At 37.3% G+C, this 25,493-nt stretch overlaps 3 protein-coding genes across 5 annotated transcripts in view; all 3 read left to right on the top strand.

The window, feature by feature from the left end:
* The window catches only part of LOC137392907 (phosphatase and actin regulator 2-like), a 46,831-nt gene extending 31,141 nt beyond the window's left edge, over positions 1–15,690 (top strand). For all 3 annotated transcript variants that reach the window (XM_068079271.1, XM_068079270.1, XM_068079269.1), the window contains 5 exons: positions 527–739; positions 3,199–3,260; positions 3,354–3,491; positions 5,308–5,384; positions 14,965–15,690. In XM_068079271.1, coding sequence (XP_067935372.1) covers positions 527–739; positions 3,199–3,260; positions 3,354–3,491; positions 5,308–5,384; positions 14,965–14,980 — 506 coding nt within the window. In that variant the 3' untranslated portion in view covers positions 14,981–15,690. The remainder of the gene's footprint in view (positions 1–526; positions 740–3,198; positions 3,261–3,353; positions 3,492–5,307; positions 5,385–14,964) is intronic.
* A 673-nt stretch (positions 15,691–16,363) lies between these two features.
* Positions 16,364–19,319, top strand: LOC137393832 (uncharacterized). Its single transcript, XM_068080541.1, has 4 exons — positions 16,364–16,493; positions 17,296–17,727; positions 17,822–18,148; positions 18,319–19,319. The coding sequence occupies exons 1-4, from the start codon at positions 16,364–16,366 to the stop codon at positions 19,317–19,319; spliced, it is 1,890 nt and encodes a 629-aa protein (XP_067936642.1).
* A 953-nt stretch (positions 19,320–20,272) lies between these two features.
* LOC137394879 (cytochrome c1-like) lies at positions 20,273–23,490 on the top strand. Its single transcript, XM_068081653.1, has 3 exons — positions 20,273–20,507; positions 22,533–22,658; positions 22,977–23,490. Exons 1-3 carry the CDS (start codon positions 20,411–20,413, stop codon positions 23,018–23,020), a joined length of 267 nt encoding a protein of 88 aa, XP_067937754.1. The 5' UTR covers positions 20,273–20,410; the 3' UTR covers positions 23,021–23,490.
* Positions 23,491–25,493: the final 2,003 nt, after the last annotated feature.

The raw sequence follows: 25,493 nt of genomic DNA, 5'->3' as shown, positions 1-25,493 counted from the left end.
AATATTTCTTTACACAATTGATAAAAAACTAGTATAGGATCCTTGACAAATCATTGAACACATGACATCATAGGTCAATTATACATAGTCGTGAGCCCATTACTAAAATTGCTGATCATCAAGAAAACTGAGCTACCATGCTGTACCTACTGTATGTAGCGCCTAATACTTGAGTACAATGACTCTTGGTATGCACAGTGTCTTGTGTATTCACTAATCACTTGACATTCAGTGTCCTCGGTGGACAAATCTCTAAGCTTGCTATTAGTAATTTTCTCATAATCATTATGTCTTGATTTATCGATAAAATATTTGCAGTGAGTTAACAAGAAAACCAAAAATACATTGTTGATCATTTAACCTTTATCCTTATTTTAGTGATATTTATAAAGTTATTGCATTTTAATACATCTCACTGAGTCCTTACAAATAGATCTTTAGTTATAAGCGTTATATACGGTATTTGGCATTGAGCAAGTTTTAATAGCACGTATATGAGTAATGGATAGTAAGTGTTCATCTGCAGGCTTGGCATCGAAGGTTGCGAGGAAAGATAGCTTAGCCCGGTTTCTGGAAAACAGGCCTGATCAAAGGGAGCTGGAAGACCGTAATATACTTCACGCTACTCCGGAAGACACAATTATTTCCCATAGACATGAGAATGTAGTCAAACTGGGCAGGAAACTGAGTATGAGGCCGACTGCCGAGGAGCTCGAAAATCGAAATATTTTGCATCATGGTAAGACAACTCCCTATCAGCATACTCATTCCTGGTGCTGGTAATAGTTATACCGTTATTGTGTGCCCTGGTTTATCATGATTAATGGGGACCAGAACTCAGAGGGCGGGGTGAAAATCTGTGAAGTAGTATCATCCCTATACCGACGTATGTATTTTACACTTCACAAAACAACAGGAAACCGCGAGATGCGACTGTTATCACAATAACGCTTGTGAAGACATCTCACTGGGACGGAATATGAGAGAGATTTGTGTATTTTAACTTTTTTGTTTATTTTTATTTATGTTTAATGAATATTTTTTGCTGTATGAAGTACTGACGCCGCGAAGTTAAACGGTGAAATAACTTGTAGCTTAAAATTTGGAAGGTGCAGCTTTTACACCTTGTGACAACTGTCAGAGATCTGTGACAGCTGTCACAAAGTGCAGCTCTTACATCTTGTGACAGCTGTCAGAGATCTGAGGGTTGACATAATTTTAATGAGTTCATAGTGCCTTGACAACCTACAAGTTATTCAATATCGTGTAAAGAACATCTGTCCTAATCTATGTATCAGAAACAAAGATCAGAACAGTAGGAATTTAACTTCATATCAATCTTGACTATGATAGCCGTGCAAGGTTTATAATTAATGTCACATTTTTACAGAATTTTTGTGATAATAAGAGCCAGCAAAAGATTAATAGAATACAGCAATGGCAAGGTCAAGAGATTTATAATAATTCCCTTAGTATTGTACTAGTCAACTAGTGATATGGCTGTGGTTGATCGATAGTGCATGATCTTCATTAAAGCAAGTCTTGCTAATTCTACGCATTGAGTGAGAGTAGTTACTAGGCACCAACCTTACCTTAATCAAGGCTAGTTTTCTGTGAAACTCTTCATTTGGCACACTCGTACGTAAGCAGTAGGGCAGGTCACTGACTAACCCAGTCTTGTTGATATAGTAGCATGGCTATCTACTCGACTAACTAAGACATGCTCTGAACAACATATTATTACTCTGTCATTTTCTCTTGTCCAACACTTTTGACAAACACTGATTAAAGCAGCCTGGTGTTCTATCGCTAAAACATATATACCTAATTTTTTTTACAGAATTCTTTGGAGATACATTGCTAGAAATTTAATTCTGTTGTATGCCGCTGTCTATCAATAAAAGCAATATTATATCATTTACTATAACTGTTTGAATCTTTGTTTTTGTTATCAAACTTTAAATATTGCAACCTTTGACAAACAAAGTTAATGCACTCTGCTGTTGGCTCTCTACATTAGAATTGCTCATGAGAATATATTGTATTTCATTTCATTTGTTCCACTGCTGGATACCTCAATGGTAATTACTTGAGGCAGTTACGCGTAGCATTAAAACAAATGCGTAATATAACACTATGTAAAAAGCTATATTATTCATAAGAAATTAGTTGACAGGCTATGTTAAAGATGGATGACATGAGGTATTCTCAATCCCCTTAGGAATTAGTAAGACTTCTCTAGTGTGAGTAGGTAAGGGGTGGCCATAGAGTCATTGAGAGACAGAGACACAGAGCTAATCCAGACTAAACCTTAAGTATTATCACAAAACTTTTAACTTCAGTTCGTTTCAGACTTTCTTTTATTCGCATCCCTTTTACTTTCTTCATATTAACTAGTCGATATCTTTGATGATTAAAAAAACAATCCAAAGATGTTTGCTCATGCTGTTTCTGTAATTTCGTATTGTGATTCTAACAAAATCTCGGTAATGTCTAGTTCAGTCATTTTCAATTCGTCGAGATAACTAATAGGTGGTTTTGGAGATTTTTAAACATTTAATTCGGAGTTACTTGCTCATGTTTTTAATAATTTGTTGCTTCAAGTCTAAAAAAGGCCTTCTTATTCTCTTACCGCTACTATTATTCAAACCAGTCTTCTTGAGATGTATGACCTTGAAACTCAAAAGGTAATATGTAACGCTGTTTAGTATTAGTAGAACCCTGTCAAAGCGAACTATGTGAAGGAGAACTGCGCGTATTTGTGTCTGTTCTGATTTAAATTGTTTTGAACAACTTCAGACATCGTATGTAGGGAATAAATTTATATATCAAAATAAATGTTATGTTACCTTAAATTTGACTCTGTATATCAAAAAGTTCATGCGTGAAGGTTGTTGTAGGTTAAGGTTCAGCTGTACATTTAAAAGTTCTCATTTTAGCTGCTCTGCAAATATAAAAATAGATTAATTATTTGCTATATACTCATATATGAAGTATTATACGGTCAGCAACTAAAATGCTTTTAAACAGCAATTAAAATGCCTTTAAATAGCACATCACATGATGGGCAGACCAAAGAAGGCAAATCTAGTATTGGTTTTTACGTAAATCTAAATAGTAAGAAGTTAATTTTATAAAGAAGGTTCAAATTCTTGTCTCTCCTCCTTTGGCATGTACAGATAACGTCTTTGTTTATAGATCAAGATGATACAAAAAGGAAGGCTGACATAGAAGATATAAAAAAGAAGCTGAACAGAAAGGTATATACATATTTTGTGTGGTGTTTATTAGTGGCATGAAATATGCTCCTGGCACTTTTCTGTGCTTCAACTGCCCCTTTTACTCTCTCGCAGCTCAGCTACAGGCCGACTATAGAGGAGCTAAAGAGACGCAACATCCTACAGTTTAGTGAGTATGTAGAGGTGACTGAGGCTGAAGATTATGACCGAAGAGCAGACAAACCCTGGACCCGACTCACTCCTAAAGATAAGGTATAAATAAGATAACCTTACTGACCTTCAAATAAGGATCTTTTTGCTTTATCTGACTTTACAGTTTAAAGGATTTAAAGAATAGTTATACGCGTTGAATATACCATAGATATAGTAAATCATAGATTGGTGAATAGCTATCATTACGATGGAGCAAAAGTTTTTAAGTCATAAACCTAACAATAAGACCAAATTCTTAGTGAAATGTCATCAGAGTAGACTACAACACCCCAGGTATATCCTGAATTACTCATAACAAGACAGAACTTCAACTCAAAACAAGAAGTTCTCAACAATATCGTAAGCTATCTATGCCAGTTAAAGACACCAAGCGGAAAGCTGCTAGTGGACAATAATAGGAAAACCTTCATTATTAGTTTTGAGTCAGCAGCCAAATCTGTACATGGCATTGCTCAATATCTTTTCAGCAACTATTACATCAACTACTTCATAACCTTTAAGATCAACCAGGATCACATTGAGACTCTGTTTTCCAAGATACGATCTACGGTGGCTATAACAATAACCCGGATGTGCAGTGCTTTAGATCTGCACTTCGAGTACTGTTCATAAAAGCAGATATCACACCAAGTCCCAATGCTAACTGTATTGATCTGGATGTGAGCAGGGCTGAAAAAACTGGCCAACTCCTGCTACATTCTTTGGCTAGAAAGAAGAAAGTATAGACAAAAGCTGAGCAAGGTGAAGATGAGGAGTTCGGTGATGAATTGTTTCTAACTCAAATGTGATGACTGTATCAAGTTCTTTACCGATGTAGAAGTAGTGGGAAGCAGAAGTAGTGATGACATAACCCTAATCTAAATTAAAAACAGAGGAGGATTGGTGACCCCATTGATAGGGCGAATATGTATTGCTGCAAAAAAGGGCTTGTGTTCACACATGGAGAGCTATGGTATCACACAGAGAGTTTTTAAACTTGTAACATCACAGACAATAACATATGTCTTATTACTTAACCTCAATCAATGTTTCACATGCACAGTGCATGCCACCAATTTACTCAAAACTATAGTAAATCGCCAAAATCAGAATACACTATGCCGCTTCAAAGCAGGAATCTAGTTCAACCTACCTTAGACAAAAACTATCTCATCTTGTTATTTTCAGTCATGCCTAATGGCTGTTTAATACAGTGGTCCAGCTTAACTGCTTCTAAATCTCATTTGATTCATTAGTTTGTTAAAAGTTTAATTTCTATTTGGTCACTCTTTGTATTATTAACGATATAGAAGCTTCTAAATCATTGGTATTATCCATTACCATGCGTGTAAGATTCTTGCCTTGCTCATCCAAAGTCAGTTTTATTTATTCTCAATAAAATATGCAGTCTCAGATGCACAAATTAAGGAATAATTGTGTAGTTTGTAGTGTTAAGTCAATAGGAATTCATAGATCAGCTGATTCACTTTACACATCACCATGACGGTGCGTCATGCTATTTATAGGCCTTACTTATTTTGATTATTCGCATATCTAGGGTTTACTATATCTATGGAATATACTCTTTACCCAAGTGTTTCCATGACTCTTGAAAATTAACTCCGCCATCTTTTTAGTTAATGATATTTGTCATATGTCTTTGACTTTTTGCATGGTTGCCATTAAATTCTCTCAAGGCAAACAAGCCAACACCCCTAATGTCACGCCTAAATTTTAATTATTCAGCTCTGAAGTGAAAGCGGCACAAAAATTGGAGTTGTCTTCACATATGTTATCCTACTTCTCAAGTAACTGAGATTCTGTCATTAAATTGAGCAATTTGGATTCTCTTATTAGTCAACTTGCTTGGTTTTAGGCTGCCATTCGAAAAGAACTAAATGATTTCAAGTCATCAGAGATGCCAGTTCATGATGAGAGTAAACATCTAACCAGGTTTGTTAAGTACTCTGGTAGACAGACCTACTAGTAGACTGACTCACTAGTGGTACTGGTAGACTGTCTCAAACTTCTAAAACATTTTGAATTTATTGTTCATTGAGCTCAAATGGCTACCATTGTTTACAACTGCTGGCACATTCACAACCTGCGCCTTTGATTGGCCTGCTTTTTCTGGCTGCTCTATGTACCACTTCCAACAGATATGTGTTTTGAATTCTGTCATACAAGAATCATAAAAAGGCAATAATTAGTCAATCAAACAGATGGTTTGACATATAGCATTTAAAATACGTTTCTCTGTTGTGAGAATGGATATTAGGTGGAGCGTTGTTAAAAAAGCTGATAATAATATTTTCGATATAATCGGTAGAGGTTGTATGCTATTTGTCCATAAATAGCAAAGCTTTGCGTTATTTGATAAATTTTTTAGAGTAAGTTTGATGAAACCTAAGGCAGTAACAGGGCACACTGTGTGAAAGCACATTTGTACTCGCTGATATTCCAATATAGTCATACGTGTAAACAAGACACTCACTGCACTTATGGTAATCTCTAGGAATCCGTATGAACTAGGTGTGCCATTTTACCGATAGGTCATGAATTGATCTTTTACAATTACACCTTTCTCATTTATTTTAGCTCACCAATAATTTATGCTAAAAAGAAGTGTTATGGTGTTAAACTGAGCCATAACAGTTTAACACCATAACAGTTTAACACCATAACAGTTTAACACTCTAACAGTTTAACGCCATAACAGTTTAACACCATAACAGTTTAACACCATAACACAATAACTTTAAAACTGTCATTCAGTTTTTATTTCAGTTGTTTTATAATGAATTATGTCTCAATGCCAGAAGTAGACATATCACACATTACCTTTTACTGGAATGAATAAACATAGTTCAGTTGTCATTATATTACAGAAATAGCCTAGTTGTACGTGATCTTACTGTGCCTCGTCATAATTTGCAAATAGACTACAATTGTGATAAAATGTCTTGGATTTGCTGTAAAAACTATTTTGTATTTCTATTATACAACTTCATTAAGTTTACTATAAGTTAAACGTACATGCACTTGTTCTAATCATAATTTGTCACATTAGTTTAATTTGATTATAATTGGCTTCTGGTTGCTGTAATGAGTTAACAGGCATATTTAACGCGCTGGTATAGGGTTAACATGGCATCTTTTGCTATAGAAATGTAGTCATTTATCATAACTTTATCATTTATTAAAACTTGAAAACTGCTTTCGGCGCATACATTCTAAATCTTTTCTTTGAATTGAATTCTAGAAAGTTGAATAAAGTTAAATGATTCATTTGTCGGGAAAGAACTCTAACTCTAGAACGCGCTCGATCAGCTGGCTCAGAGTTTAACTGTTATCTCTTTACTGTTGGAGGGTGATAAGACCTCTCCATGTGTCCTGCCACTGGTATTGCCATCTCTTCTTCTCTTCTCACAAATAAACTAAATAAACTCATTAACTTTAAGTTAAATGTAATTGATTGCGCAAGGGGTTCGGCTGTCGCTCCGCAAATAGATGTTGATCTGTGCTCTGCAACGCTGTTTACCTAGGCACCAGTGCCAATAAGTATGCCCTCAACTTTATGTACACAAACTTTGTTACATTATATCCGTTCTCAGTGTTGCTAAGCGCTAGTTTCCGTATCCAGCGCGTACAAGCTTGTCTCAGCCTGGCAAGTTATTGACTCGCGCTCTGTATTGTTAACATATTCTCTGGAGATGTCTCTGCCTCCGTGTCAATCGTAAATGAAAGCAAAATATTGAGTGTCAATCAGAATATTCAATCGTAGAAATAGGCGAACATTCAATCGTAAAAATGTTGATACAGTGAGAAGACAAGAAGTACAATAGCAAGTCCTAAATTGCATGTTTCTGAAGTTCTGTATTATTCACTTATCAAGTAGTTGCTAAAAAGCTGAAGTTCTGTATTATTCACTTATCAAGTAGTTGCTAAAAAGTCTTTAATTTGTAAGAAAATATGTGATACACACGATATATGTGACACACACGGTATATGTTATACACACGGTGTATGTTATACACACAGTATATGTGATACACACGGTATATGTGATACACACGGTATATGCGATACACACGGTATATGCGATACACACGGTATATGTGATACACACGGTATATGTGATACACACGGTATATGTGATGATACACACGGTATATGTGATACACACGATATATGTGATACGTATATGTGATACACACGGTATATGTGATGATACACACGGTATATGTGATACACACGGTATATGTGATACACACGGTATATGTGATACACACGGTATATGTGATACACACGGTATATGTGATACACACAGTATGTTATACACACAGTATATGCGATACACACAGTATATGTGAAACACACAGTATATGTGATACACACGGTATATGTTATACACACGGTATATGTTATACACACGGTATATGTTATACACACAGTATATGTGATACACACAGTATATGTTATACACACAGTATATGTTATACACACAGTATACATTGTATGTGATACACATAACGATGAACCAGCATTAACTGCAAGTGTGTTGAAGTCATTTGGCAGCCTAACGTATCTTGTGAGCTTATCATGCAGTCAACTATCTGGTGTCATGCTACAGTGATGCATTGACTCTGTGTTTGCTGTGTATCTGCTGGATCAGTTGAAATCATACTCGTATATATAATAAGTAATTGCTGTGTTTGAAGTGTTCACACTAAAGCTCTCTACAGTAAACATAATATGCATTGCAAAATGCTAGTCCTGACGCCGGCCTTGAAATGAATGCTCTACATGTCAGATTGAAGGCGGGAAAGACAAGCGTAGTCTTGTGTCTTGGACATTATACAAATCAATTTATATATTTTTGCTTGTATACACATCGTGTACCCGTTTAGTACTCATTTTTGATAATTTTATTTGTAAAAAACATTTTTACTTGCCATTACGATGTATTATTTCAGATCAACCTGTTTTTTCTTCCAAGTTGAACTATTTTCTTGTAAAATGTGTCAAATTTCATTGTAAAACATTCACTGACAGCTAGTCAAAGTCAGTGTCAAGTCAGCTAGTCAAAGTGGGGGGGTGCAAATGTCAAGCTGTTATAACACAACGCCGGCATTAGCCATCAACTCAATGACCATGGATTTACCAGCAAATATTCTCAACATTTTTCCAGTGTAGCTCAGCCCTTATACATCCTGAGCAAATGTTTGTAAGTAGTACACTGTAATCATTTTTGAGGGTCATTTAATCAATTTTCACCATCAATCGGGTAGACGACTCCATTGTGCTACTCTTTCATGAGTTAGACTCACTATATATTCATATTAAAGCTATAAGCAATGCTGCCTTAGAGACACCAACAGCGCTACTTAGGTCAACATTTACTGGATTCTGTTTACATTCTGCTGAACGTTAAGCTTGGTCAAAGGTTTGAAGCTGCGTTCAAATTTAGCCTAACCTCACTATGAGAAGTTATTCCTCACCAAAATTGACTTTTAATCTCAAAACTGCCCCACGTTTGAACAAGTTTTCTTGTAAGAATAGCCTACACATTATTTTACCCTACAGGATAAAAATATTCGATGGATTTAATAATTTGCAAGTTCGCGTACAGTCAAATCCGCGAATTATTAAAATCCGCGAATTATCTAAATCCGCGAATTATTTGAATCCGCGAATAATTAGTTTTATGTTTAACACAAGGGAGAATAACTAATACCTTAAATTAAAAACTAGTCGCTAGGCAGAGTTAGTAAACATAGCCGAGTTTCAAACTCTTTTAAAATCTTCGCCGGGGCTTTGAGTTAAACATATTGCCAATGCATCACACTTCTTTACAATATTTTTCAATGTTGTCACAAGTTATTTGGAATTCGACACGGCATCATCATCGAAAAAGTCTCCTGCAGTTCTTTACGTTGAAAAAACCCATAACTTACCACAAATTGTTGGTTCACCAAAGGCCTCCAAATCGATGAAAATTCATGAAAACCTCTGGATAAAGCCAAAAATTTAAAGCTTAGCATGACCGACATAAAATTCTTAGCTAAACAGAAACCTAAACACATGTTATTTCACGTGAAGATTTTACTCTATTGCTAGCTGCTTTCACGGATTAATTTATTGACGAATATGTTCATCCGCGAATATGCTTGAAAAGACAATTTTCGCGAAATTTAACGCTGCGAATAATTTCATCCTGTAGGGTATTTAGTTTGTTTTACAGTTCAAAACCTGATGACAAATATTTAAAATAATTATATAAAGCATTAAAACAAATCCATTATCTAAAACTTTGTAAAAACTAAATATCAAACGAAGTACGTCAAACTAATCCAGTAACTAATAAAAAAGAAAACTTTTTATTCCCACTTTACCTTTACGCAAAAGAGAGGCAAATGGAGGTGCAGTCGTTGCAGTACAGGAGAGGGCAATGAGTGGGTCGCGCAGTCATTGCAGTACAGGAGATGGCAATGAGTGGGTCGTACAGTCGTTGCAGTACAGGAGATGGCAATGAGTGGGTCGCGCAGTCGTTGCAGTACAGGAGATGGCAATGAGTGGGTCGCGCAGTCGTTGCAGTACAGGAGATGGCAATGAGTGGGTCGCGCAGTCGTTGCAGTACAGGAGATGGCAATGAGTGGGTCGCGCAGTCGTTGCAGTACAGGAGATGGCAATGAGTGGGTCATGCAGTCGTTGCAGTACAGGAGATGGCAATGAGTGGGTCGCGCAGGTGTTGCAGTACAGGAGATGGCAATGAGTGGGTCGCGCAGTCGTTGCAGTACAGGAGATGGCAATGAGTGGGTCGCACAGTTGTTGCAGTACAGGAGATGGCAATGAGTGGGTCACGCAGTCGTTGCAGTACAGGAGATGGCAATGAGTGGGTCACGCAGTCGTTGCAGTACAGGAGATGGCAATGAGTGGGTCGCGCAGTCGTTGCAGTACAGGAGATGGCAATGAGTGGGTCACGCAGTCGTTGCAGTACAGGAGATGGCAATGAGTGGGTCATGCAGTCGTTGCGGTACAGGAGATGGCAATGAGTGGGTCGCGCAGTTGTTGCAGTACAGGAGATGGCAATGAGTGGGTCGCGCAGTCGTTGCAGTACAGGAGATGGCAATGAGTGGGTCACGCAGTCGTTGCAGTACAGGACATGGCAATGAGTGGGTCACGCAGTCGTTGCAGTACAGGAGATGGCAATGAGTGGGTCACGCAGTCGTTGCAGTACAGGAGATGGCAATGAGTGGGTCGCGCAGTCGTTGCAGTACAGGAGATGGCAATGAGTGGGTCGAAGTGTAGATAAAGATATGCAGCTGGTCTAACTTTGACTACAAATTTAAATAACTTGCAATATTTTTTATGCATGAAATCTTTTACATTTAGTTTTAAATATCCCTTTTAGCCTCTCCACTTTTACTTTGTTCAGGTTTGTTATTCACATCGCTTACAATTTCCTCCTCGCCATAAAATGACTTCATGAAGTTTATAAAGAGATGATTCAAAGATGTTTGCTCGGCGTTTACTGTGATTACTTGCTTTAATTCTAAGAAAATCATTTCCTTTTTCCATCACTATTATCACTATTACAACTCACACTAGTCATAGGATCCATCATTTTAAAACTGTAACAGGAAGACATGAAGCACTGTTTAATATTATTCAAACACCAATTATACAGAACTATGTGAAAGAGTATTGTGTACATTTCTTCTTTTTCACAATGTTTTGAGAAACTTCAGAAATCATATAGCATACAGTAGAGACCCTTATACCCCTATACCGTAACCCCTATACCGTAAACCTCCTTTTACGTAAATTTCACTGAAAGTGTAGAATTTATACAAAGTTTTTATTATGTAATAAATTTCATATAATGTAAAGCATCAAGTCATTGTCAGTTCTCAAATTTGATTTGAATAACATGATTCCTTTAGTTAGCATTAAAAGTATCAGTTTTTAGCTTACATGCAAAACAAAATTATGTACAAGGGTGTCTATTTTTTTTAAACACATGCAATATTTTTTCATTTTAGCTATGCCACATAGACCTTGCTGTGGAACAAAATTAATTTAAATTGACATTGAATGTATGCACTTCCCTTAGCGTAAAATTACCATAATCATGGCCCCCTAAATCAAGTGTGAATGATAAGAAAAATAATGGAAAAGCTTTCGATACAAACCAATAATACAAAAGTTACTGTACAGTCATTAAATTAAAATGTTAAGTTTATTGTCTTCTATTTGAAGAGCCAAAGGAGTGAGTGTGGGATCATCTTAGAACCCAATTAGGCAATTTACGTGTACATGTATATTATTCATATAACATAAAACATTTATAACATAAACGTTCTCCGAACAGCTTATTTATTGTGTAGAAGGGTCCACTGTATAAAAAACAAATTTTTACATGTTAAATATGTGCTCATATTTTACATTAGAATTGAAAAATTGTTATATTAAGAGGATCATAAGTAGAAGGTTGAATGTGGGTTCAGAATGGTGTATGATTGGCTGTGAATGGTGTATGATTGGATGTGAATGGTGTATGATTGGATGTAAATGATGTTGTATGATTGGCTGTGAATGGTGTATGATTGGTTGTGAATGGTGTATGATTGGTTGTGAATGGTGTATGATTGGCTGTGAATGGTGTATGATTGGCTGTGAATGGTGTATGATTGGCTGTGTATGGTGTATGATTGGGTGTGAATGGTATATGATTGGCTGTGAATGGTGTATGGCTGGCTGTGAATGGTGTATGATTGGCTGTGAATGGTGTATGATTGGCTGCGAATGGTGTATGATTGGCTGTGAATGGTGTATGATTGGTTGTGAATGGTGTATGATTGGTTGTGAATGGTGTATGATTGGTTGTGAATGGTGTATGATTGGTTGTGAATGGCGTATGATTGGCTGTGAATGGTGTATGATTGGTTGTGAATGGTGTATGATTGGTTGTGAATGGTGTATGATTGGTTGTAAATGGTGGATGGTTGGCTGTGAATGGTGTATGGTTGGTTGTAAATGCATTCTGGAATGGTTATTAAAGGCAAGAATTTCTCCCATGTTAAAGCCATTCTTTCATATAGTTTGAAGCAGTGTTTTTTGCTATTTTATTGCAAAAACAATGTTTCACTAGGCCATAATCACCAAAACTTTAGCAGCGATGTAGCCAAAGGTCTGATCTGCGGTGGGCAGCATAAAGATTAGCAAGTTTAGTTTTCAATTGCAAAGCTCACTATTTAGAGTTTTATGCTGTAAGATTAGTTTACATGTAAATCGGTGGTTTTATAGCACCTGCAGTCACTAGTTGTCAACTCTAGGACACTTCAGCTTTCTTCACTTGCTATGGCCGTCTAATATTGAAGATTACGGATTGCAAAGGCTGGTAGAACAGCAATTGCTAGGCTTTCGTGAGTGAGCACAGCCATAAAGTATTCAGAGTGATGACATTCAAACCAAATGGCAGCTTACGCTGAAGCTCTTGAAAGCTTTGAAAACAATGGCAACGCTCATGCCTCATGATGTCCGACGTGCTCAAACAACTAGTCACGATTGCTGATTTTACTATTTGCTCGTCTCTTAGGAGCTGTGAATATAGAAACAGTCCTTCATACAAAAGCCATTAGAATCTCCTCATTATTGATAATATATACTCACATTGAGTGAACTTAGAGTTAACCTTCCTTTTAAAATTGCCAGTAGGTTGTCTAATAATTTACCATGAGCCGTTCTCCTGTTAAAATTCTCATCAAATATAGTTTTGGGGTGGTTAGTGTAGTCAAGATGAGTGTGAGCTCATATATCTTATTCTACTCCAGCGCTCATATATCTTATTCTACTCCAGCGCTCATATATCTGATTCTACTCCAGCCAACCTCCGGCTGTAGACAAACTGATAGTCTCTAGAAGGCGTTAAAGCTCTTGGGCGGCCCATAGTTCTAGTACTATGAGGACAATATGCTGTTACTTGTTCGCACACCCTAAATCGTCTAGCTTAAACAATCGGCATGGTTATCCATAGTTTTAGCAGGCTATAATTCTCAAGAGAGGGCAAGGAAAATGAGACAAACCGACATGGAAATAATAAAAACAACAGTTAATGGTTTTACATGACAAAGATCTGCCGTCAGCTACTGACGGCAGACCTTTGTCATGAGTTACACACGATACACTGAGATTACACTTATCAAAGTACAATTCTAATTACAAGAGGTGTGACATGAGAATTCCACCAACTTAATACAGCAATAAATTTTCATATTTGATTTATATTAAAACCAATTTTAGGTATGCCTTCTTTGGTCTATCCTTTACTATATTTTACATTTAGATACCGCTGCCTACACATGTTGCTGCCCACACATGTTGCTGTCTACACATTTCATCTGTGCTTACGCGATGTTTCTTACAAATATATATAGCGCAAAGTTGAAATGATATAGAAGTATAGATAATATTAAACTTTAAATTGCGATAACTATTGCAATATAATATTGCTAATATTCATTGACTGGCACACAAGAGACTGCCGTTCCTTAGCAACGCGTATTAAAGAATAGAAGGCTGTAGGAATGCCACATAACTACAGATAATTATGACTACATATACATAGTATTTGGTTTTTGATTGGCCAGCATGGTGAAGAATTACTCCATTAAAATCATGTTGTTTTTTCAATAATTACATTCGCAAGCTGTGTGGACTTCACTGTGTGTACGTCGCTGATATCACTTGACTTTTAATACTGTTTGTTGTAAGGAAGACAACCAGTATAAGAAGTAGTCTGACCTATATAGATTGTTAATAATGTATGTTAAAAGGTAGATACCAGCAGTTTATAAATAGGTCTGACCTATATAGATGCTCTTCAATTTGGTTTCTTTGAGCTGAATAATGAAAGATTTCGGTTGCATGATTTTAAAAAAAATTGAACATAGTGTCGGTAATATTTACTTATATCCAATATGCAAATATTATGTTCGTAATATTTTATTATAACATGCAAATATTATGTACGTAATATTTACTTTAACATACAAATATCATATCTGGCAATATTTACTTACAACATGGAAATATCAGTAACAGCTAGTGCATTACATAACATCGTATTTCTAGCCATGTGAAGTGGAGCGGAAGTGTTCATAATATAGTTGGTTTGATATTCAAATACGTACTTGTTTAAGATCTGAGATGTTCGAAAACCAAGGTTAGAGTGCATGAACAATTTTTCAATACACATAATATTTCATCTACAATCAATACAATTGGTTCGATTTAGAATATAATTAACTATCATAACTATTGAATGTTTAAAATATATTGTGATTTATCCTCAACTAATTTCACTCGGAATGACTCAGAATTGTCAGTTTGTGTCACATACAGTTGTTCAACTGAGAAATGTAGTCAATGTAATTTATCGGTATGTTCTCAAAGCATTATATCTCACAGCCGCCATCTCCATTATTGTTATTCTTTTAGAAACACTATGATTTGGATTATATTGTTTCAGATTTCATCGACCGTGAGCAAGATCAAGCCTCCATCAAAACTGCTATGCGAATATCTTGTCTAAATGAAGCATTCTGTCTGGTTGGAGATGTAGATACAGATCGGAGATAAATTCCATGGATACGGCACCCAGTTTCTATAGCCTAGGAAACACTTTGTGTGAGCTGATGGCCACATGATAAATAGTTTTTCCACCTGTTGCTCGCAGGATAGTCTCACGGCTTTATTAGAACAACGCTTTTTATTCTTAAAGCTCATTTTGTAAAAATGAATCTAGTTTTATCTTTTTATAATATTAGAATCTGTGATGAAATGATGACTGGCGGAGATAGAAAGGGTTGTACATATCATATACTGTATATTGTATTTTTTTATGTTTAATAATAATTAATTTTAATGTTAGTGCCACATATCTGAGCTTGCAAGCCTTGGCAGTGTTAAGTTTTTTAACCCTAGTGTACATTGGCTGTACGCGTACCGATGTCACCGCAGCCAGTGCTGCCTCCATTAACGTTTATATTTTCTATAATTATATTGACTTTCGCAGGAGCCATTAAGTTGGCAGTCAGAGAGGCCTTGATGGGCGCAAGCTTCTTAGCGTATTACTATTGATTTTCTACTCGTTTCTATGTTAAACTCTATGAAACGTTGAATGGTGCTGTAAACTTATCAACGTCATCAGCTAGCTCTCGTCTCTCCCTCACTTTAATATAATATGAACTCGCAATGCATTTCAATATGGCCTCTGTTTTAGATGTTTCCAATTATTTGTGTTGCCTGACTGTTCATATTTCTCTTAATATCGGATGTTATACAGATGATAGGGAAGAGAAACCTTGTGATAAGTTGTGTCGGGAATGGTCTGTGTCATTTAAGAACGTTCCAAATTGTTTCATAGCAGCGTATATCCTAACACATCTGTGGCTGAGGTAAAAGAGCTTCTCTCATGCAAATTGAAAACATAGGAGGAAGGAAATAGATAGAACCATTCATTTCTATTTTTGAATAGACATACTTGGAGCTATGGATCTCTGTAAATAGATGTCTGTATAGCTAAAATTCTTAATTCCTATCATATATTTATGGTGCCTTTCTGTTGTGAGACGTCTTGGTACAGCCCCCAACTGATTGGTGTTAGCTGTGTGAATACATATTGTTTTAAATATTAAAAGTGTATAACATGTGAATAGCTTGTGTTAAAGATAATGAAGACCTCAGTTAATAAATTTGACACTTGGTTTAAATTAAAAGATCAATCCACATTCCCAAAAGAAGCTTAGGGTGTTATTTATGGTCTGGTCAGGATATTTTATGGATTTGAATTGGGTGGCAGCATCTTTGTCAGTACCTGTGTTACCACTTGTATGTCTATGTTAGCACCAGTATGTCTATGATACTGGATGGGCAGCTGTGTGTATTTGTGTCTCCATGCGCTTGTACCCAAATCTCTGGCCAAGCCATTTGCGCGTCAATGTGCACCAGAGCTGGCTACGATTACTTGCATTCAACTCATCAACCTGCTGAGTACAAGTTTGGTTTAGGTATTCGTTGCAATTGTATTCGTTGTAATCGTTGAACCTGCTATGTAGCAGTCGCTTTGGAGTAAACAGCTGTCAACTAAGATATCTGAAGGACATATCAATGTGTCTTTACCTTGAATGTAGCTAGCAATTGAATGTTTGCAAGCTTCCTCTTACTAAAGTTCATATTCCAAGGTGTTATTTGTTCGTAGTATTTAGTTACTAGTTTTCACGGCTACTCATTTGAATTCTATTGAAGTGATTGATACAAAGGAAAGAATAATATGTAAATAAAAACATGACTCTACCTGTTACCAGATCAAAGAACAACGGATGATTGGCTTCTTCTCGCCGTCAGTGCCCTATTTTGGCAACGCATGACTAACCAGATGACTGCCCTCAAATCTGACAGAGATTAGCTGCATGTTTATCTTTTATATTATTTATTATAGACATAATAATCAAATCATAGATGAATCCTCCAAAAACATAGTAGACAGAATTTAACTGGTCGGCAAGTCCGCGGCGAATTCAACGATGAGATCATATCTGTGATAGCCCAATTGTTGACAAGGCTAACTTTTTGTTAATGAAATATTTTTTGCAGAATTTGATAAATATTTATATTCATGTTATTTGAATAAGTTTGTAGCGTTACACAATTAAACTAGTCGGTTTTGATAAATTCAAAGAGTTTGTTTAAAGAATATAATTTTATCTCATGGAAGTTGTGTGGTGAAGGATGCTGTAGTAAAGGATGCTGTAGTGAAGGACGCTGTAGTGAAGGACGCTGTAGTGAAAGAATGCTGTAGTAAAGGATGCTGTAGTAAAGGACGCTGTAGTAAAGGATGCTGTAGTAAAGGACGCTGTAGTGAAGGACGCTGTAGTGAAGGACGCTGTAGTGAAAGACGCTGTAGTGAAAGACGCTGTAGTAAAGGATGCTGTAGTGAAGGATGCTGTAGTGAAGGATGCTGTAGTGAAGGATGCTGTAGTAAAGGATGCTGTAGTAAAGGACGCTGTAGTTAAGGACGCTGTAGTAAAGGATGCTGTAGTAAAGGATGCTGTAGTGAAGGATGCTGTAGTGAAGGACGCTGTAGTGAAGGACGCTGTAGTAAAGGACGCTGTAGTAAAGGACGCTGTAGTAAAGGACGCTGTAGTAAAGGACGCTGTAGTGAAGGACGCTGTAGTAAAGGACGCTGTAGTAAAGGACGCTGTAGTGAAGGATGTTGTAGTAAAAGAATGCTGTAGTAAAAGATGCTGTAGTAAAGGATGCTGTAGTAAAGGATGCTGTAGTAAAGGATGCTGTAGTGAAGGTTGCTGTAGTGAAAAATGCTGTAGTAAAGGACGCTGTAGTAAAGGACGCTGTAGTAAAGGACGCTGTAGTGAAGGATGCTGTAGTGAAGGATGCTGTAGTAAAGGATGCTGTAGTTAAGGACGCTGTAGTTAAGGACGCTGTAGTAAAGGATGCTGTAGTAAAGGATGCTGTAGTGAAGGATGCTGTAGTGAAGGACGCTGTAGTGAAGGACGCTGTAGTAAAGGGTGCTGTAGTAAAGGACGCTGTAGTAAAGGACGCTGTAGTAAAGGACGCTGTAGTGAAGGACGCTGTAGTAAAGGACGCTGTAGTAAAGGACGCTGTAGTGAAGGATGTTGTAGTAAAAGAATGCTGTAGTAAAGGATGCTGTAGTAAAGGATGCTGTAGTAAAGGATGCTGTAGTAAAGGATGCTGTAGTGAAGGTTGCTGTAGTGAAAAATGCTGTAGTAAAGGACGCTGTAGTAAAGGACGCTGTAGTAAAGGACGCTGTAGTGAAGGATGTTGTAGTAAAAGAATGCTGTAGTAAAGGATGCTGTAGTAAAGGAGGCTGTAGTGAAGGATGCTGTAGTGAAAAATGCTGTAGTAAAGGACGCTGTAGTAAAAGATGCTGTAGTGAAGGACGCTGTAGTGAAGGACGCTGTAGTAAAGGACGCTGTAGTAAAGGACGCTGTAGTAAAGGACGCTGTAGTGAAGGACGCTGTAGTGAAGGATGCTGTAGTAAAGGATGCTGTAGTAAAGGATGCTGTAGTAAAGGATGCCGTAGTGAAGGATGCTGTAGTGAAGGATGCTGTAGTAAAGGATGCTGTAGTGAAGGAGGCTGTAGTGAAGGATGCTGTAGTGAAAAATGCTGTAGTAAAGGACGCTGTAGTGAAGGAGGCTGTAGTGAAGGATGCTGTAGTGAAAAATGCTGTAGTAAAGGACGCTGTAGTAAAAGATGCTGTAGTGAAGGACGCTGTAGTGAAGGACGCTGTAGTGAAAAATGCTGTAGTAAAGGACGCTGTAGTAAAAGATGCTGTAGTGAAGGACGCTGTAGTGAAGGACGCTGTAGTAAAGGACGCTGTAGTAAAGGACGCTGTAGTAAAGGACGCTGTAGTGAAGGACGCTGTAGTGAAGGATGCTGTAGTAAAGGATGCTGTAGTAAAGGATGCTGTAGTAAAGGATGCCGTAGTGAAGGATGCTGTAGTGAAGGATGCTGTAGTAAAGGACACTGTAGTAAAGGATGCTGTAGTAAAGGACGCTGTAGTAAAGGATGCTGTAGTAAAGGATGCTGTAGTGAAGGATGCTGTGGTAAAGGATGCCGTAGTGAAGGATGCTGTAGTAAAGGATGCTGTAGTGAAGGATGCTGTAGTAAAGGACGCTGTAGTAAAGGATGCTGTAGTAAAGGACGCTGTAGTAAAGGACGCTGTAGTAAAGGATGCTGTAGTGAAGGATGCTGTGGTAAGGGATGCTGTGGTAAAAAGGCTCGATGACTTGTTGCTGTCAGTTAATACCAGTAATTTCAAATGCCTTTTTTATCAAGGATGAAGATTATTATAGTAGCTTTAGAAACCTTTCATCTTTTGCGTTTTCCATCGATCAGTTAGGAACATGGTAAAGGAACATGATAGTAGGTAATGGTAAAGGAACATGATAGTAGGTAATGGTAAAGGAACATGATAGTAGGTAATGGTAAAGAAACATGATAGTAGGTAATGGTAAAGGAACATGATAGTAGGTAATGGTAAAGGAACATGATAGTAGGTAATGGTAAAGGAACATGATAGTAGGCCAAGTTGTAATCACACTTTGTTAACTTGGCTTACTATGATGTTCCTACAATAACTTCTTTCTTTGCATGTATCAATAAATTCGCTCACCTCCGTTACACTTACTAGCTAATAACGCCTGCGCACATTCACTGAATATAATGAATTGCTGCCAATATGCATTAACATTGTGATCACTACACCCATGACATCAAAATAGTTACAGGGCTTTTGTTTATGCACTTCTATGATTTCAAACGCATTTTCAACCCCGCACTCACCCTTCTTCTACATTATGAACTTATATACGTAATTTGCTTTGCATTAGCATCACCATTGACAACTATGCTAACAAATACAAAAAGGTACTGGGCTAACATGTCTTTCCCTCGAGTAGGCTTTGACTACGACGTCAAAAGAATTCCTCAGAGCGACCCCTTTAGCACCCTCTTACCAGCAAACCCATTATAGTTGGAAGTAAACATTGCAGCCCATTGACAAATAAGAATGAAGCCTTCCAGCCTCATTGCTTATATCAGTAAGGCATTGTGAACCTCTATTGGAAAGAGCTCGGCCACTAATTAAATAGCCTATTTCTTCCTTACACACGCCTATTAATTTATATTCGTCTCCATTGCTGCCCGCTGTTGTCATGGGTTACGATAAACAATTGTAGAATCATTACCTTATCCTAGCCAGACACCACATGTCATTGCTTGTTACTAAGGTTCGTTCACGACAGACCGTTCTATCGACAGCTCTAGTGACATTCACACATCTCAGTGATATCATATCTCAGAGGAGCGAGCGAGCAGCTGTTCGACTATACAAATTTACCAGCACCTTCAATTAAAGCTATAATTGAAAAGGATGGGTTGTGGAAATAGCAAGGCAACTGAAACAAGTGGGCAGAGTCAACAGAAAGAAACACAAAAGCCAGAAGAGAAACAGGGACAATCTGAACCAGGTTTATTCTATATTTCCTCTTCTATCTGTCGCCATTTCCTGTTCTATCTGCCACTATTTGCATTAACTGGCAAAGTGCCGAGATTATTGCTGAAGGTCAACACATTTTATAAGTGCTTTATCGAAACTGCGTTATGGATTATCACACCTAAAGTTTGTCATGAAGATTAATTTTGTAATTAGTGGCAGCACTAGTGGCAGCACTAGCGGCAACAGGATTAAATCAAAAGTTCAAACAACCGATTAGCATGTGAATAGGCAGTAAATAATACAGTTAGCTGGTCGTGTTTACCTTGGTATATCAGCCTTGGTTGACTGTCTGAAATACAAACTAATAGATGTATCAGCCTTGGTTGACTGTCTGAAATACAAACTAATAGATGTATCAGCCTTGGTTGACTGTCTGAAATACAAACTAATAGATGTATCAGCCTTGGTTGACTGTCTGAAATACAAACTAATAGATGTATCAGCCTTGGTTGACTGTCTGAAATACAAACTAATAGATGTTATAAACTTTCATCGAAGATTAATGTTAAAATGCTAGCACTGGTTGAAGCTTAGGTTAGACAAATCAGATGTGAAGAGCATTTATTTCATCATCGGAAACAGAAGCTGATAGCAACACACCCTATAAGCTGTAGTAAATTATAGAATTATCTCCCTTACCTAATCTAATGACTAGCTAGTGAGTGCTAGGTTAGCACGGCTGAGTCTTATAATGCTTATTTATTTCAGAAATATCGATGGCCCCTGATATCACATATATTGATATGGAAGCAGGTAGAATTCATTGTAATATCAATTAAGGAGAAGACAATGTCCATAATTATTGATTTTGTGTCATATAATTTCATCTAATTGTATGTTTTATCCGTATATTTGGTTTGGGTATTGTACTGTAACACTCAAATGAATAACTCGTCGCAAAGACCTTAGAGTGAATTCTCTAGAACTTCTTGTTCATTCATGCTTTGAGTAGTCTGCTTTTCGCCTCTCACACTTTTTTTCTGGTTGTCATAAAAATAAGATTCGACTGATTTATCTAATCTGTTGAACTAGTCTCGTGTCGACACGAACAACTCGCTGTTCAATGCTAATGAAGACATACTTTTCTACTGTAAGGTTCGACTGCCAAGCTAAAGGTTAGTAGGGATGTTGTATTTTAATGCAGTACGCGTCTGGTTTGTTCACCTGTAGGAAAGCGTAGGAGCAGTGCAGGATCGAGTAAGGCTAATCTAGCAGTAGTCGATCAGACTCCCCAAGCTAGTAGGATGGGTAGCACGAGTGACTTCGTTAGTTGCAGAGCAACTGAGGAAGAGCATAACGAGAATACCACCGAAATTATATCCAATAATAATGCAGATTCCACCAATGTCTGTTCAGAAAGGGAAACAGAATCAACAAAGCAGCACCAACCAACTGAGGAGTCTGAACGGCAGCATGAAAATGTGATGCCTGAGACAATTGAAGAGGAGAAGAGTTTGCAAACCGATGATGCTAAAATGCAGGAGTCAACTTCTAACAATGTCATAGATTTAGAAGCTGAGGCTATGCCTCCAGTTGAGACTACTAACAACGAGCATGATAACATAAGCTCGGCGGATGCAGGAGGTAGACAGTGACCATGTTGGGTGTTGTGCTGTTCGTCTTGTTAACTTTGGCTGATCACATCATCACTTGGGAATTGTCCTTTCTTAATGTTGTAACTGATGGCCTGCTAATCTTGGCAGCTGTCACATCCTCACTGTTATTCCTGGTTGATTTTCATTCCTCAATCATATGGTTATGGCTCCTCTGAGGCTATTTGTTATTTCCACTGTTGTGAATTCAGATTGCTCCTTGTTGTGGTCCCGTGTAAACATCTTGCATATCAGTTGGCTCACATCTTCTTTCGGCATGTAAGCTTTTACTATTACAGGTGTATGTCAGCAAAGGGTTAACATAAATATGAAAAAATATCCTTGTTCATAATTATTGTAAAACTTGTTGGAGGTGAGTTGCAAGAACTGTATTTATCATGCAGCTGAGGAATGTACAACACAAGAAAAGACTGCTGAAGCTGATGCAGATACTGAGAAGCCCGCTGCCGAAGAGGCTGACAAAGCTGCAACAGAAGAAGCCAAGCCAGCTGAGGAAACTGGATCAGAAGGTAATGAATGGTCTTTAGTTAATTAACTGACACACTCAAACATGTGTGCCTTTTAACTTCCCAATGTGTCAGCCGATGTGCATAACAAATGCTGTTTCGAAGTTTGATTGTGATAAACAGTTAAGGGTAGAAGTGAGTTTTAACTTTCTGCGTTGCTTAGCAACTTAAAATTATTTGAGGCTGTTTGTCCCCTCAAACTTAGACAAAACTCTGACAGGTAAACAAAATATTTTATTCAAAATGGCTGGACATCGCAAAACCAAATTTAACTGCAATACAAAATCACGTTCAGTATATGTCAATATCTTTGCTTTGTAGCAAAATCTGGAGATGCAGAAGCTCAACCAACCAGCCCAGAATAAGGTTCTTAGTCTTCATTTTGTACCGATATAATCGCACCAGTATTACACGCAGCGCAAAAGCATTAGACATTATGCTATATACTAACTGTGTGATCGTGCAAGGTAGGGCCTTGCCTTGCCTTCTATACCAAAGACTGTCCTTCCATCAGGTCTGCTCAATATGATATCTGTTGGTTCACCAACCTTTTGTATTACATTTGTTCCTGTTTATCGGTTTGCATTTATAATATGGTTATCAGTCAAATTTTTTACGTATAAAATGTGGACTGTATGGTTCTTGTACGAGAGGAACAGTACTTTTTGTGCTTTCTTGTTTCTCAGGCAGAGATTGCAGCCCCAACATCGCGGTTCTTCCCCAAAATGCCAAAATGGTTTAAGGATCATTTGAATTTGAGTCTCCATTTTTGAAGACATACAATTGGTCCCGTATCATTACAACTATTCAATCATATTGTTCAACCAAATATAGTTATTTGTCTGAGAGCTCTACCTATAGCAAGGATTGCATTTTTGAGTGTGGGAGTCGCATTGCATCACCAATATCACATGCATTAGATACAACACACCAATAGTGTACTATACCACAAGAAATGAAGGATATACACTGATACAGAACACCAATAGTGTACTATACCACAATAAATGAAAGCTACACACTGATACAGAACACCAATAGTGTACTATACCACAATAAATGAAGGCTACACACTGATACAGAACACCAATAGTGTACTATACCACAATAAATGAAGGATACACACTGATACAAGACACTAATAGTGTACTATACCACAATAAACGAAGGATACACACTGATACAGAACACCAATAGTGTACTATACCCCAGATTATAAGCAAAGGATATACTGTAATACATTACATTCATAATGAGTAACATTGTTTCTTCATTTAACCTTTGCGTATTTTGCAGCTATCAATCATGTAAATTTTAGTTCCCAAAAAAGTGCCACTCAATTGATTAAGTTTTCAATCTGCTATTGCTTAGAAAGATCTTTTTTCTGACATCTTCTTTTGATTGCATTTGTCTCAAGGGGATACAGTGTTTGCATGTGAATGTTTAACGGAGTCAAAATCTATGACTCTGGTAAACATCTTCGACTCTAGCTATGGCACACGCAAGCAGGTGAGATCAATACCGACTGGTTAGTAGGTGAAGCAAGCTCTGCTAGTAACACAGTCTTCAATTCTTAGCGCTGCCAAAGCTATCTTTCCAGCTTGATGAAATACGCCTTAATACATCTCACCTTTATGCCTGCTGCAGAATCTTTTAATGCGAAATAACTTTTAGGTTACCAAAAATATTGGCACATCGATGAGATTCCAATAGGGAGAGGCGCGGAGAGCTAGAGAGACGGGTATGCACATGCAATGATAATAGAATCTGGAAAGAGCTACCTTTGATCAGTCGCAATTACACTGAGCAAATTAAAAGTCTTTTATTTCCCTCGTGCTTACTATGCAAAGATCATATTATTTGCACTGATGAACATTCAGCAACAATATGATATACTCTATAACTACTCATAGAACTAAAACTTATTTTTCTACAAACAGGTCTGAACTATGAAAATATTTGCTCATTTTGAAACTCTTTGGTGTTTTTTACATCCTATAATTTGTCACTTTGGGTGAAAAAACATAGATTTTTACGTGTAGAAATCTAAATGAAGGGGTTATGAAGGGGAAGAAGAGTGAGGTGGATAAGCAGAAGGCAAGGGCTATATTTACTACAGAGCAGAATACCAACTGGTATTAATAGAGTAAAAGAAAAAATGATACTACTTGGTTGCAGGCAAACTCAAAAGAGGAAGGTACATCACCTATCAGCTACTTCTCTCAGTCTATGTCTTTTTTTATTACTATTGTATCTTGCATGGAGGGAGGGAGGCGGAGAAAAGGGAGGCGGAGAAAAGGGAAAAAAAGGGAAAAAAAGGGAGAAAAAGGGCGAAAAGGGAGAAAAGGAGAAAGAAAAAGGGAGAAAGGGAGAAAGGGAGAAAGGGAGAAAGAGAAAGGGAAAAAGGGAGAAAGGGAGAAAGGGAGAAAGAGAGAAAGGGATAAAGGGAGAAAGGGAGAAAGGGAGAAAGGGAAAAAAGGAGAAAGAAAAAGGGAGAAAGGGAGAAAAGGAGAAAAGGAGAAAGAAAAAGGGAGAAAGGGAGAAAGGGAGAAAAGGAGAAAGAAAAAGGGAGAAAGGGATAAAGGGAGAAAGAGAAATGCTGCAATGGCCATTACATAGTCACTGATTAATAAGATATTAAAAAGGGTAAAGCTGAAAAACTTTCATGTTAATAAAATAAAGCTCGATTAGTCAGTCAAGAACAAAAAATTTTTGTTGAATTTTTACAACCAAATATAAAAAGGTTATAGATGACAAGATATTCAGATAAGTGGCAGATTTAAACTCTAATTGGAACATTCTTGACTTTTTTATTCTGGTATTGTAAAGACGGTTTCT

This window comes from Watersipora subatra, chromosome 4, assembly GCF_963576615.1.
Source record: "Watersipora subatra chromosome 4, tzWatSuba1.1, whole genome shotgun sequence".
NCBI lineage: Eukaryota > Metazoa > Bryozoa > Gymnolaemata > Cheilostomatida > Watersiporidae > Watersipora > Watersipora subatra.
Note: the sequence above shows the minus strand (reverse complement) of the source record. Positions and strands in the feature narration are given on the sequence as shown.

Excerpts from the sequence above, each read along its gene's own strand:
- LOC137393832 (XM_068080541.1), top strand. The coding sequence starts at position 16,364 with ATGGGCAGCTGTGTGTATTTGTGTCTCCATGCGCTTGTACCCAAATCT. Across the intron at positions 16,494-17,295 it reads CATCAACCTGCTGAGTACAA|TAAAGGATGCTGTAGTAAAG; the intron begins GTTTGGTTTAGG and ends AGAATGCTGTAG. Across the intron at positions 17,728-17,821 it reads TGTTGTAGTAAAAGAATGCT|TAAAGGACGCTGTAGTAAAG; the intron begins GTAGTAAAAGAT and ends AAAATGCTGTAG.
- LOC137394879 (XM_068081653.1), top strand. The coding sequence starts at position 20,411 with ATGGGTTGTGGAAATAGCAAGGCAACTGAAACAAGTGGGCAGAGTCAA. Across the intron at positions 20,508-22,532 it reads ACAGGGACAATCTGAACCAG|CTGAGGAATGTACAACACAA; the intron begins GTTTATTCTATA and ends TTTATCATGCAG. Across the intron at positions 22,659-22,976 it reads TGAGGAAACTGGATCAGAAG|CAAAATCTGGAGATGCAGAA; the intron begins GTAATGAATGGT and ends TTTGCTTTGTAG.